At 39.0% G+C, this 12,884-nt stretch overlaps 1 protein-coding gene across 1 annotated transcript in view; it reads left to right on the top strand.

Moving 5' to 3' along the window:
- The first annotated feature begins 4,033 nt into the window (after nt 1-4,033).
- The window catches only part of si:dkeyp-69b9.3 (myocardin), a 31,989-nt gene continuing 23,138 nt past the window's right edge, over nt 4,034-12,884 (top strand). Inside the window, 2 exon segments of the mRNA XM_036595750.1 lie at nt 4,034-4,391; nt 7,294-7,440. Of these exon segments, the coding sequence (XP_036451643.1) occupies nt 7,386-7,440 (55 nt within the window). The 5' untranslated portion in view covers nt 4,034-4,391; nt 7,294-7,385.

Below are 12,884 nucleotides of genomic sequence, written 5' to 3'. Positions count from 1 at the left end.
CAGTTTGATTTCAAATTATTTTAAAAGTTTAAAAATAGCCTGAGAATTTTGTTTCGTCCCAAAAAATTTGCATGTATTTGAATATTATAATCATTTCTAAGGCTGGCTTTACATGGTAAAATATTCACACAGCATACATACGTACAAAAATCATAGAAACCAATAAAGGTATCTGGATTGATATCACAATGTAAATGAGTCTAATGGTTTAACAGCTGTTCTGATTCCAGATGCATTTGTTGGTTTCCTGATGGATTTAAAGATGTCCTGCAGGAATGGTGACCAATAATCCAACTACCATTAGAAAGCAAACTCATCAGATTTTAATCCTAATGTTTCTAATGATCTTTATCAGTAGAGATTGCCCAGATGCAAACTTCTCAATTCATGTTTCATGAAACCTCTAACTGCTAATACATCAATAACATACCATGTAACCATGTCAACTCATATCATTTCAGCCCAAATAATGTTGATTAGTTGCAGAGAGCCAGTTAGCCTAGCTAGCTAGCCAGCTTGTCAAAATGACAGCTGTTTGAGCAGCTGCTTGTGCTAGTGTTGGTTCTGCTGTTAGCCTGCTGTTATCACGATCTTCTTAGCAGGGTACCAATAGGGGAAAGAGTGGCACCAAAGCATTAGCCCAGGATATATACGCTTGCATGTGATTTATTACAGCCAGAATGTCAGGGTATAGGATCAATACTGGCTAGCAATGTTGCTAACTAGCAGAATACTCAAATGTATTGCTTGAATACTCAAATGTTAAGTTGATGTAACTCGAAACTCAAAGTTTAGCCACTTAAAACCAGCTTTTAGTCCCAAAATGAATCCAGTCCAGATCCATCACGATCTCCTACTTTACTGCAGTTATGAATTTCGCTCTCGCAGACGCTCTGCTGTAGCTTCAACATCTGCTCCTCTCAGTCGAGAGCACTATATATACACAATCTGCATAAAATAATTAGGTTTGAACTTCCTGTAGCCTCCCACCCCCTCTCAGCTCTCTCTCTCTGTCTCTCGCTCTCGCTCTCTCTCTCACGCTGACCTGCTGATACAGCAGCACACACTGACGTGTCTGTCAAAGTAGCTGAACAGGTGGTGCTGTAATGACCAGCGTCCACCCAACCCCCTCCTCACACACACACACACACACACACACACACACACACACACACAAACACTACATTGATCCTCAGTGTTCCTTGCTGCTGTAGATGTGAGCGAAATCTATTCGATAATGCCAGCGCAGTGTACAGAGGCTGTTTAATGAATGCGCAGCGTAGGCTAACGTGCTTCAAACTGGTCAACGGCACGATCTTTGAAACCAAACACAGGCCACACAGCCCTCCGTGCCACGAGACCAAGTGCTTCATGCGTCCTGGAGGCATGGATGTTGCGTATTGAGTGTACTGTAACTCCATATGCATGAGGCAAGCTGGTGCTACGGCATACATGATGTTAGCGAAAGCACCCTAGCTAAAAACGGTAGCAGCAGCCATCTTGAAGATAACGGTATGTGTCAGGAAGCACATAAGCAAGTCTATTTGAGTTTGCTTAACAACTCCACACAGTCTGCGATGATGTAGGCATGCAGATTTGCATGATGCTGATTGCTAATACTCTTCCAAAATAGAGTTCAGTCTTCAAGACGGCTGCTACTGTTTCATGCTACACAGTATTCATTTTCATAGATGGATCATTTTACCAAACTCATTCAAAGTCAGAGTTGAAAACACGTTTTTGATTTTAAACTGTTTTTAACCCTAAAATCCTTTTGTTTTGAGTGACCATATACCTTAATATTGTTATGACAATAACTGATTGAACATTTCACTACCAAAACAATCGTAACACTACCAAAACTTTACCAAATGTTTCGGTGGTGACAACTTTAGCTCATTTTGAGCAGAACTCAAAACACTAGCCAGTGCATGAATGCAGCTTTGAACACACATAAAATCATCATATTTTTCTTAAAACACAGGAAGTTCATTTACTTGCAGAAAATATGTGACAGTTCTTAATGTTTCACACTGATTTTTAGACTTTGGGACACATTTACTTCAAAACAATGGGATCTAACTGCTCACCATGTGGCCACAAGGGACAGGGATGCAGCCTCACTTCCTGCTCTAAAATAGGCCTAAAATAAGGCTCCGCCTACGGACTAAAACTCCTTATGTTTCGATAGTGACATTAAAGTGTGGGACGGCAATTTATTTAAAAATTAAGCTTAGGATAAATCTTTCAACTTCACTTTAAAAGAAATAAAAAAGCTCTTTTAAAAACATCGAAAAGAAGTTTAAAAAAATGTAAGTATTATTTTCCCAAGTGTAAATTCAGAGGTTAGGGTTCGAGACATACGTCTCCCCATAGAAAGCACCCTATAAATTATGATTTTGTATATCACTGCTGTCGGAGGAAAACCTAGTATCTCCAAAATGGTAACTTTACAGGAGAAAAATGTTTCTTTTGGTCCATTCTTCATGAAATTTACAAACATTGTAAAGGGCAACAAGCATTTTCAAATTATGTCAAAAGCTGAAAAATGCCAAAAATGGAGATACAATGTTTTCTTCTGACAACAGCGAGATATTTTGCTTATTACTATCACAACTATTACAACTCCAGTGCAAAACTAAAGAAGCAAACTTAACAACTCAACACGGTTTGTGGCAAGTTTGTGATGACCTAGGCAGGTTATGCTAATCGTTAATGCGCTTCTATTACTTTTCATGTTGGTCTAAGCTGGCCTAGTTTATGTTGGTCTTTTTCTGGTTTAGCTAGTTTTTGCTGGTTGACCAGCATACCAGCTTCCCAACACAACATATGGTGGTTTTGGTGGTGACCAACCATGCTGGCCTAGGCTAGTTTGGCTAGCATGCAAAACTAAGTAAACTTCAGATGTCTTGGGCATTTGAGTTCACTTGAGTTGCTAAGACACTTACATTTGCTAATTTCCAATCGCTAATACACTTCCATTACTTCCCGCGAGTGAGTCCTCGAAGAATGGGAGTAAATAGAGCTCAACGGCAAAAACGAAAAGTTAAAATAGTTTCTAATCACTTTCCCAGAACTTTCCTTTAATTTTAGAAAGTAGAAGTGTATGTATGATGTATTTCACTAAAAAAGCAAAGAAAACTCACCTGTATGTTTCCTTTTTTCTACAGCAAACGGGGCAGCAGGACACTAACATTACTGATACTGAGAGCTGATTGGCTGGTGAGCGGAGCAGCTCATTGGCTGTTCGCGCTCACAGACGTCATGAATGTACATGAAGCGCCGTTTTAAACTCCTATAACTCGAGTTTAAAAGCTCTTAAAAATATAACAGCGGTGTTAAAGTGTTTTATGCTGCTCTGTGATCAGGAAATTAATGTATTCTTTTACATTAAAAATGTTTCAGCATTTATAAACTATGATTTTGCTCAAATGCTCCATCTTAACCCATTCATTTTGGACTTGCTCGGGAGCGCCCTCTAGTGTTTGAGAAACCTGGAAGACATTACAGTGTTCTCTGGTTTAGCTGGTCACCTAGCATGGTCATGCTGGGTGATCAGCACCAGCTTCCAAAACACAACATGCTGGTTTTTCTGGTGACCATGCTGGTCTATGCTGCCTTTTCTAGCAGGGAAGCAAACATACATCTCGACACAGTTTGAGGTAACTGTATGATGATCTAGGCAGGCTATGCTAATCGCTAACGTGCTTCCATTACTTGTTAGCTACATTAGCCTCATAGCTCCAGTGCAAAACTAAAGAAGCAAACTTCAGACAGGTCTTGGCTGATCGAGTACACTGGAGTTAAAGGGGGAAAACTGTTTTTAGCCACTTAAATCGCCTTAAACGTTCTCCTTGCTCACCCTTAGCCTAGCAGCTAGCTTTCTTTCTGGAACTGATTTCAACAAGTCAGACACAGTGATGGAAGCCTGCAAGTCACCAACTCTCAGCATCAATCAGTCAGCAGAGAAGAGTGTGTGTGTGTGTGTGTGTGTGTGTGTGTGTCCTAAGGTTTCCTGGGGTTGGGGGGGCAGGGTGGGTCGTCTGACAGCCCAACACAGTTGGCACAGCCTCCCTGAGAGTGGGGGTAGAGAGAGAGAGAGAGAGAGAGAGGGAGAGAGAGGGAGAGGACAGGGTGAGTTCGGAGAGAAGGAAAAGAAGAAGGAACTCTCAACTCCTTGTCTCCAAAGACTCACTTTCAGGAAAACCGTGAACGCACTGAAGAAAAGGGAAAAAAAAAAAGCAAAGCAGGCCTGGCACGGGATCTCCATAAATGCAGCTGAATTCCTGTCCTGCTTCTCCTCGTCCTTCGGTTTCTCTCTCTCTCTCTCTCTCTGGCACAGCCTGACCACCCCTCTGCTCAGCTGGCCTGAGGGCACCCAGCCTGTTTCTGTGAGTATTCACTTCAATTTCTCTTTTTTAAAAGAGGAACTGCACTGATTTTTCGAAATTTCTGCATAATTAAATGGTTGAGATGTTAACAGAGTCGCTCAGAGTGGTTTGGTGTGAAACTCTCCGTTCTAGAGAAACTTACCGAGTCAGAACTGTTCACAGTGGTGGTGAGAGGAACCAGACATCCACCTCTAAAAGCTCCCTCACAGAAAGTTACTACATGAAATGGTTATGAATTCACTGCCTGATGACTGAGACACTGTTTTACAAGAGTTTTTAGAAAGTTTTGACCGACAGCATACACTCTTAAAACAGATGTTCATCAAGCGTTCTTTAATAAAAGGTATGGTTCTATTTAGAACCATTTCATGCTTCAATGGTTCTTTGCATGCATGATGAAATGCTTCTTCAGATTGATGGAGAATGTGTTGTATATGGTTCTATATATCATCAAAAAGGGTTCTTCTATTGTTGCAAGCTTGACATCGGAGCAATAACAGAACCCATTTTTGATATTTTAGGGAATTAAAGATATTCAGCGATGACTAATATAACACAATTATCTGTTTACAGTAATATATCAGTACAGTAATTAAGTTATTTGCCTTGAGATTTGATCAGTAGGTGGGTCATTCTACAGAAACATCTGTTTTTGTGTCCCTAGCGTTTACAGATATATTACACTTAAAAACATGTTAGGGTTACAATTTATTTATATTTTAAAATGAAACAATAAGTTATTTGAACAGTTTACACCTTCTTGATCCTCAATTTGGCAATATTGGTTTTTAAATCAATTATATAGAATTCCAAGCACCACAGAAGAGCTCGTCCTCACAGTCATGTGTGAAGAATGAGGCCATATTTTGAAGTAAAAACATGTTTTTCTGCAATTTTAACTACAATAATCTATACATGACTATGGAAAATATAAATTAAATGACATAAAGAAAACAAAAGACAAATAAATATTATAAAATATATACTGAAAGTTGTCCCCAGGAGTCGTGTCACTGGTGTTACTGCGTAACAAAAAATCTCTTATTTTGAAATAAAAATCACACTGATGACATCACTCGACTTCCTTTTACCTGTTTTCTGAGGATCTATGAAGAAAAGCTCATGGTGAGTCCACTGTGTCTTTCAGTTATCAGAGATTTTCTCATTTAGCTCATGATTTCATATGAAGCTTTTAGCTGAAGTCACTGGGGTGACCTACTTTATTCTGAGGTAACTGTGAAAAAATAGAACACAAATGGATTAAATTCCATATTTTAGTGGATATTCCATGATGGACAACATGTGGTTTGATGCTCTGTAGCAGAAATTTTGTAAAATGCATTTTTCATTACCTTTCTTATGTGAATCGGTAACACCAGTGACTCCTATGGAGAGATAGAAAAGTGGACGTTTCTGTAGAATGACCCAGGTCTTTATTCTAGATAAGAATTTGACCTTAATTCTTGACTCACCACGTTCTACAGCTTTCTCAGTCATTTGAGAACCTTCTACAGCTCTGTTCATCATTCTGGACTCTTCTAACATCTCTTCCTACTAATTATGTGAAAGTCATACGAGACAAGCACATTAGCATCATTTTAGACAAAGACATTGTTTTTTATCACTGAACTCACAGATTCCAAACTTTTGCAGGGCAGCAGTTGCTGTACATGAGAAAAAAAAGGCCCAGCCTGACAAACTCGGAGGAGGAAGTTTTTTGTGATCTTCATTTAATGTAATTTCGGAGTAGGTGTCTCCTGGGCGGTGCTGTTTTAATCAATATTGCAGGCAGACGTACAGTGCGGTAATTGAAAGCCGGCGCTTGGCTGCGGTTTGTAAATAAAGTTAATCATTCTGTCTATCTCCACGGCGCCGCCGGTAGCTCCAACGGGCCTGCGCGCGAAACGCTTTCTCTCATCTACGAAATCTGCCTGTTTTATCCACAGCCGCTCAGCCTGAAATCCCTCCATTAGGGTGCTGTAGAGGAGGGAATCTGTCCTGTTTAATGACGCGCCTCTTTTTTAATGTGTCACTCTGAGTCTGCGTTAGCCACAGCGGTTAGCGCGGCACTTTCTTCTGGCCTTCTCTCTGCTCTGCCTCTCTTTCTCAGTGGTGGAGTGTTAAAGTTTGGCCAAAAATCAGATTTTAACAGCTTTCCCCCTTTACTTCGAATGTACTTACTCAGTTGAGGCATGTTTGGAGTCTTAAGTTTGCTTTTTTAGTTTTGTAGAGGAGCTATTAGGCTAATGTAGCTAGCTAGCCAACCTAAAACTGTGAGGAGTTGTTAAGTGAATTCTGATAGACTTGCTTATGTGTTTTCTGGTGAAAATAGACACAAATACAGATAAAATTCAGGAATCATATTGATTATAACTACACATTTTCTAGGCCGTTGTCCATTTTTAGGTCGCAGTTTAGATAACTGCGCTAGCTTGGTGGCTATTAGCTTCCATTACTTGTTAGCCACTTTAGCTCTGTAGTGCAAAACTAAAGGACACTAAAAATGTCTTGGCTGTTGAGCTACATTTGGAGTAAGAGGTAAGATGCATAAATTGGACTTTTTAGCTGAGCTAAAAGAGGAATTCCACTTATTTTTCCAAATTTCTGCATACCGTAGTAGTTAATATGTAAACAAAGTGTGAAACAAAGAGTGGTTTGGTGTGAAACGCTCCGTTCTAGAGAAACTTACTGAGTCAGACCTGTTCACAGTGGTGGTGATAGGAACCAGACGTCCACCTCTAAAAGCACAGGAAGTATTACATGAAATGGTTATGAATGCTGCCTGTTTTATGATGGTTTTGAGATATGGTTTTGGCCTAAAAGGTATTTTCTAAAAGCCGTTCATGGTGGAGGGATACATTGTAAGGCTTTGACCCTTATCTATTCTTTTTCTCTCTTTCAGGGCCAGAAGGAAACACCAGAAAGAGCCACCGTCCCCCATACCTGCTCCACAGCAGTACCTCCCTCGTCCCCCTCCTCCCCCACTCGTCCAACATGACCTTGCTGGCCTCTGAGAGGTCGCTGCTCATCCGCAGCAAATTCCGCTCAGGTAAGAGTAAAGGTCACTGTTTTCGCCCAGCTGTGAGATCATAGCCATAGCCATATATTTATATAAAATCTCTTACCTTTTAAGTTATTTTCCTCCAGATTTGACCACTTTTGAAATACAAATCTTTCATAATATTCACATTTGAAGTTTTCTGCGGTCCGGATGTTCTCTGAGCTTATTGCTTATTAATATAACTTATATTGCAATATGACATTGATTGTGATTATGAACAGTAGCGAAGGTGAATTAGAATTGAGGAGCTTCTCAGTAATGCCTGCAGAAGGAGCAATGTTCATTTCCCTTTGGTCTAAGGTCTTTTTTGAAAGGGGACTACCACCGATTTTCAAAATTCATGGCAGGTCTTTTGAGTTGGTCATTCAGGGTAGTTTCATGTGAAGCGGTTGATTATAGAGACTCGGATGTCTTTACAGTGGTGGTGATAGGAACCAGGGGTCGCCATGTCTACAACACAAATATATCCATTTTATTTACTATCCAAAAGCACCAGTGAACCTACAGGAGTTTTTAATACTGATATTATCATATGCAGAACTTTGGGCCCCCATGGTCAAACAGCATGTGAAAATACGTTAGCACAGCCTCCACATACTGCACATGTTAATGCATGATTACTGCATATTTCCTGAATTTAACACATTAAAAATAGCAAAAAAAAAAAATAATAAAAAAAATAGAAAGAAGCTGAAGTTATTAACTTTTAGGATTTTTTCAATATGTTAAATTTAGCAAACAAATAGTTGTGCATGAAAATGTACAGAAAAATGCCATATTTAAGTGTGTTCCCTGTTTTCACTTATTTTAACATATAAATGAACGAACATGTCATTTCACCAGGGCTATTCAAAATTTGCATACAAATGTAAAACAATGGCCTCATTTCATTTAAAAACTTTCTGTGAGGGAGCTTTTAAAGGTGGACGTCTGGTTCCTATCACCACCACTGTGAACAATTCTGACTCGGTAGGTTTATCTAGAACGAAGTGTTTCACACCAAACCGCTCTGAATGACTCTGTTTACATCAACACTTCAAAGATTGGTGGAATTCCCCTTTAAGGAAGATTTGCAGGTATAATGAAATATATTAGTATATATAAATAGATAATGTAAGCGAAATATCGCTGTTGTCGGAAGAAAACCTTGTATCTCCATTTTTGACGTTTTTCAGTTTTTGACATAATTTGAAAATACCTGTTACCCTTTACATTGTGTGTAAATTTCATTACCCAAAATGACTTGGAAAAAAGTCTGGTTCCATTGACTTACATTAAAAGTAGAGTATGTTTTTTCCTTCTCCTGTAAAGTTACCATTTTGGAGATATGAGGTTTTCTTCCCACAACAGCAATATATAACTTGTCAATATATTATATATTATATAAATGACGTATATTTTCATGTATTGAATTGTTCTTGTATGAAACCGAAGCTCCGTCACTTTTATGCTCAACATGCAGGATCACAAGTGCGATTCCAAAATCGATATCAGTTTGAAATGTGAAAATTCCCACTGAAAAGCAAAAACATCTCCAACAGTTGCAGTCCAGGGAACAAACTGGGGCTCTCTCTGCTGCGGGCCGAGTAATTATGAATGTATATTTATACATAATGGTGCATGTGAGGGGATGAAGAGATAGAGATCCTGCCGCTGAATAGGAAGCTCATTAAACGCCAAAGAGGCTGCATGAGTATAATTAAAAATGAAAAATGTCTATAAAAAGTTTATCGTCCATCAGCAGTTAATTCAGACGTGATTTATTTAATAGTTTGCTGCTATCATTTTCGGTTACAAGTCATAATAAACACTAGCAGTAGGGCACTGCAGCCTTAAAGCAAGATTTATTTACGGTTAAAGGAGAAGCCCATCCAAAATCCATAACTCAGGCTAGATTAATGCCCGTGAACACGGCTGTTTCAGACTAAACGCAGAGGCTCACTGCCACACTAAACTGGCATGAAGTGCCTTCAGCTGATTGGCTTTTTACAGCCGTGAGTCATTTCTATCTTGAGTCATAAGAGTCAGTCTGACATGATATTATGTACTGTCTATTGTGAGGATGTGCTGTTCTAGTGTGGCACGGTCAGTCAGAGCACTGTACGCTCTGTTTTTTCCTCTTTTTCTGCTGCTCTGACAATCAGACGCTCCTGACTGAACTCCTCAGCGACCAGACTCAGTGCAGGACTGTAGCTCTGAGGAGCAGCGGCTAGATGACTAGATGTCTGATCTACAGCACTGTGATGACCAGTGCTAGTGTTTCTGTAGAGCTGACTAGAACACTTATACTGTGATTTAGGAAAGATAACCCAACATCCTGTTCATTTTCATCCTGTCAATTTTTGTAATTTTATGTTCAAGAATAACTAATTCAATGTAGATTTTATTGTTCCCACTATTTTTGGGAAGTTATTAAATGATAAATAATATATTGTAGTTATCTATTATAGTCATTTCTGATCAAGCTGCCTTCTTTAACATATAATCATTACTTTTGAAATATGAGACATTCTGGACAACAGCTTACTTTGTTTAAATTTAATTTTGGATGATAATTTTATTAACTCTATCACTGGATATTAGTTATTTTGGGTGTTAATTAGGATTTTTATTCTTGAAATCAATTATATTAGAATGACTTTCAGGATATTAATTTTATTAGAATGTCATTCTGAATATTAATGTATTACAACTTAATTCCAGATATTCATTTATTAGACTGTGATTTTAAATATCAATTTATTAAAACTTAGTTTTGGATATTAATTTATTAGAACATCATTCTTTACATTCATTTTATTAAAGCTTGTTCTAGACATTAATTCTTTTAGAATGTCAGTCTAAATATCAATTTATTAAAACTTAAATCTGAATATTAATTAATTAGAACATCATTCCAGATATTAAGTTTATTAGAACTTATTCTGGATATTTATTTTATTAGAATGTCATTCTAAATATCAATTTATTAAAACTAAATTCTGGATATTAATTTATTAGAACATCATTCTTTACATTCATTTTATTAAAGCTTGTTCTAGACATTAATTCTTTTAGAATGTCAGTCTAAATATCAATTTATTAAAACTTTATTCTGGATATTAATTTTTTTACAACTTACTCTGACATTAATTTTTTTAGAATGTCATTCTAAATATTAATTTATTAAAACTTAAATCTGAATATTAATTAATTAGAACATAATTCCAGATATTAAGTTTATTAGAACTTATTCTGGATATTTATTTTATTAGAATGTCATTCTAAATATCAATTTATTAAAACTAAATTCTGGATATTAATTTATTAGAACATCATTCTGAATATTAACTGTATTGGAATTTCATTCTGGATTATCATTTTTTTAGAACTTCATTACAAATATAAATTTATTACAACTTCATTTTAGATATTCATATTATTAGAACGTCATTCTGAATATTAATTGTATTAGAACTTCATGCTGGATGTTAATTTCATTTGAATTTCATTCTGGATGTTAATATTATAAGAACTTCATTGCTGATGTTCTACAGCTTTCTTGGTCATTTTAGAATCTTCTACAGCTCTGCTCATCGTTCTGGACGCAGCAAGCTGTGAAGTTGTTCAGGACGAGCAGATCAGAATCATTTCATACATTAATCTGCGGCTGGTTTTGTCTTATTGTGAGCCTGTGAATCATAGTGTGAATATGCGAACGGTATTTTAAGCTCTTGCATGTTCTTTCGTTCGTCCCACTGTGGAGGGAGAGTCTCGTCAGTGAAGGACGAGTGGACGTGGGGCAGAGGGTTTTTGTGGTGTTCCCGTCGTGCTTGGAACTCCTTCAAATCCACTGCCCTCTCTCGCTCTCCTCGTGGTTTTGCTCATGAACACCAAACTGGCACAGTCCTCAAACAAACCTCCGACTGTGCGCCTTGGCAGCTCCGTCCATCATTTACTTATTAAACACAACGTCCCTGCATGTGTCGCCTCACAGAAACGCTCACACTGACCTCCACATGTTCGGTCAAATCGGATGATTATGCATGCCAAAGGGAGCTGTGGAAGAGAGGAGAGGAGGACACGGCTGGCTGTGGGTCAATTTGCTGCTAATACAGCATATATGAAAGCTAGTTTCAACTGAGCTAAAATGAACTGTACTGCAGTGGTTTTCAAGATTCGGTAGGCCTGAAATAGAGAACCTGCAGTTTAACACCTGTATGGAGAGCAAAGAACATCTGCATTGTCAATAAATAGTGACTATTAGAATCATAAAAGTCATAATGGAGATCAAAACTCCATCCAACACCTTTGGGATGACTTACAGAACTGACCTGACGTCACTAATGCTCAATCAAATCCTCACAGCAATGTTCCCACATCTAGTGCCTTCCCAGAAGAGTAGAGGCTGTTACTGCTGCAAAGGGGGACAAACTCCCTATTAATACCCTTCATCCCAGACGAGATGAATGAGTGGGTGTCCACAAACTTTTGGACAATATAATGTTTCCTTCTAAAGCTGGCAAATAACTGATGTTGCAACTGATGTTTTTAAAAAATGAATGCCAGCGTCTGCACCACTAACGAGGGGCTATTTAACGCCGTCATATTTGTGCGTGGGGAGAGGAGCTGCCCCAGCTGGAGGAGTTTAGTATCTCAGGATCTTGTTCACAAGTGATGGGAAGAGGGATGGTGAGATCGGCCGCAGACTGGGACAGGCAGCATCAGTAATGCGGTCACTTTACCGGACGGTAGTGGTGAAGAGGGAGCTGAGCCATGAGGCAAAGCTCTCTGTTTACCGGTCGGTCTACATCCCAACCCTCACCTGTGGTCATGAGCTTTGGGTAATGACCGAAAGAATGAGATCACGAATACAAGCAGTGGAAATGAGCTTTCTTCTCAGGGTGGTGGGCTACACTCTACTGACAGGGTGAGGAGCTCGGTTATCCGGGAGGAGCTCAGAGTAGAGCCGGTACACCTCCACATTGAGAGGAGCCAGTTGAGGTGGTTCAGCCCCCCGAGATGCCTCCCGGTGGGGGTTTACCAGTCTCGGCCTACTGGGACAAGACCCCGGGGTCATCCGAGGATCCGCTGGAGGGATTCTATCTCCAAGTTGGCCTCTGAGTGGCTGGTGGTCTCCCGGAATGAGCTGGAGGAAGTTGTGGGGGACAGGGTCGTCTGGGATTCTCTGCTCTCTTAGCGGCTACCGCAGCCCTATCTGGATTAAGCGGTTAAAGATGATGATGATGATGATTATGTTTGTGCATGGATTTGGCTTCATCTTTGCCCAGCTCAGAGCTGGGCCTGAAGATTTGGAGCTGCTCTGAACTGTCTTGAATGAAAGGTCAATACTGAAAGTGCAGGCTTGTAGTAAAATTTACAATTTGCTCTGTAATTAATGCATAATTCTAACAATGGTTGTACATTAGCAGTGTCGGTGGAATTAACTGAAA

The sequence above is a fragment of the Colossoma macropomum genome, unplaced genomic scaffold, assembly GCF_904425465.1.
Source record: "Colossoma macropomum unplaced genomic scaffold, Colossoma_macropomum, whole genome shotgun sequence".
Classification (NCBI taxonomy): Eukaryota; Metazoa; Chordata; class Actinopteri; order Characiformes; family Serrasalmidae; genus Colossoma; species Colossoma macropomum.
Note: the sequence above shows the minus strand (reverse complement) of the source record. Positions and strands in the feature narration are given on the sequence as shown.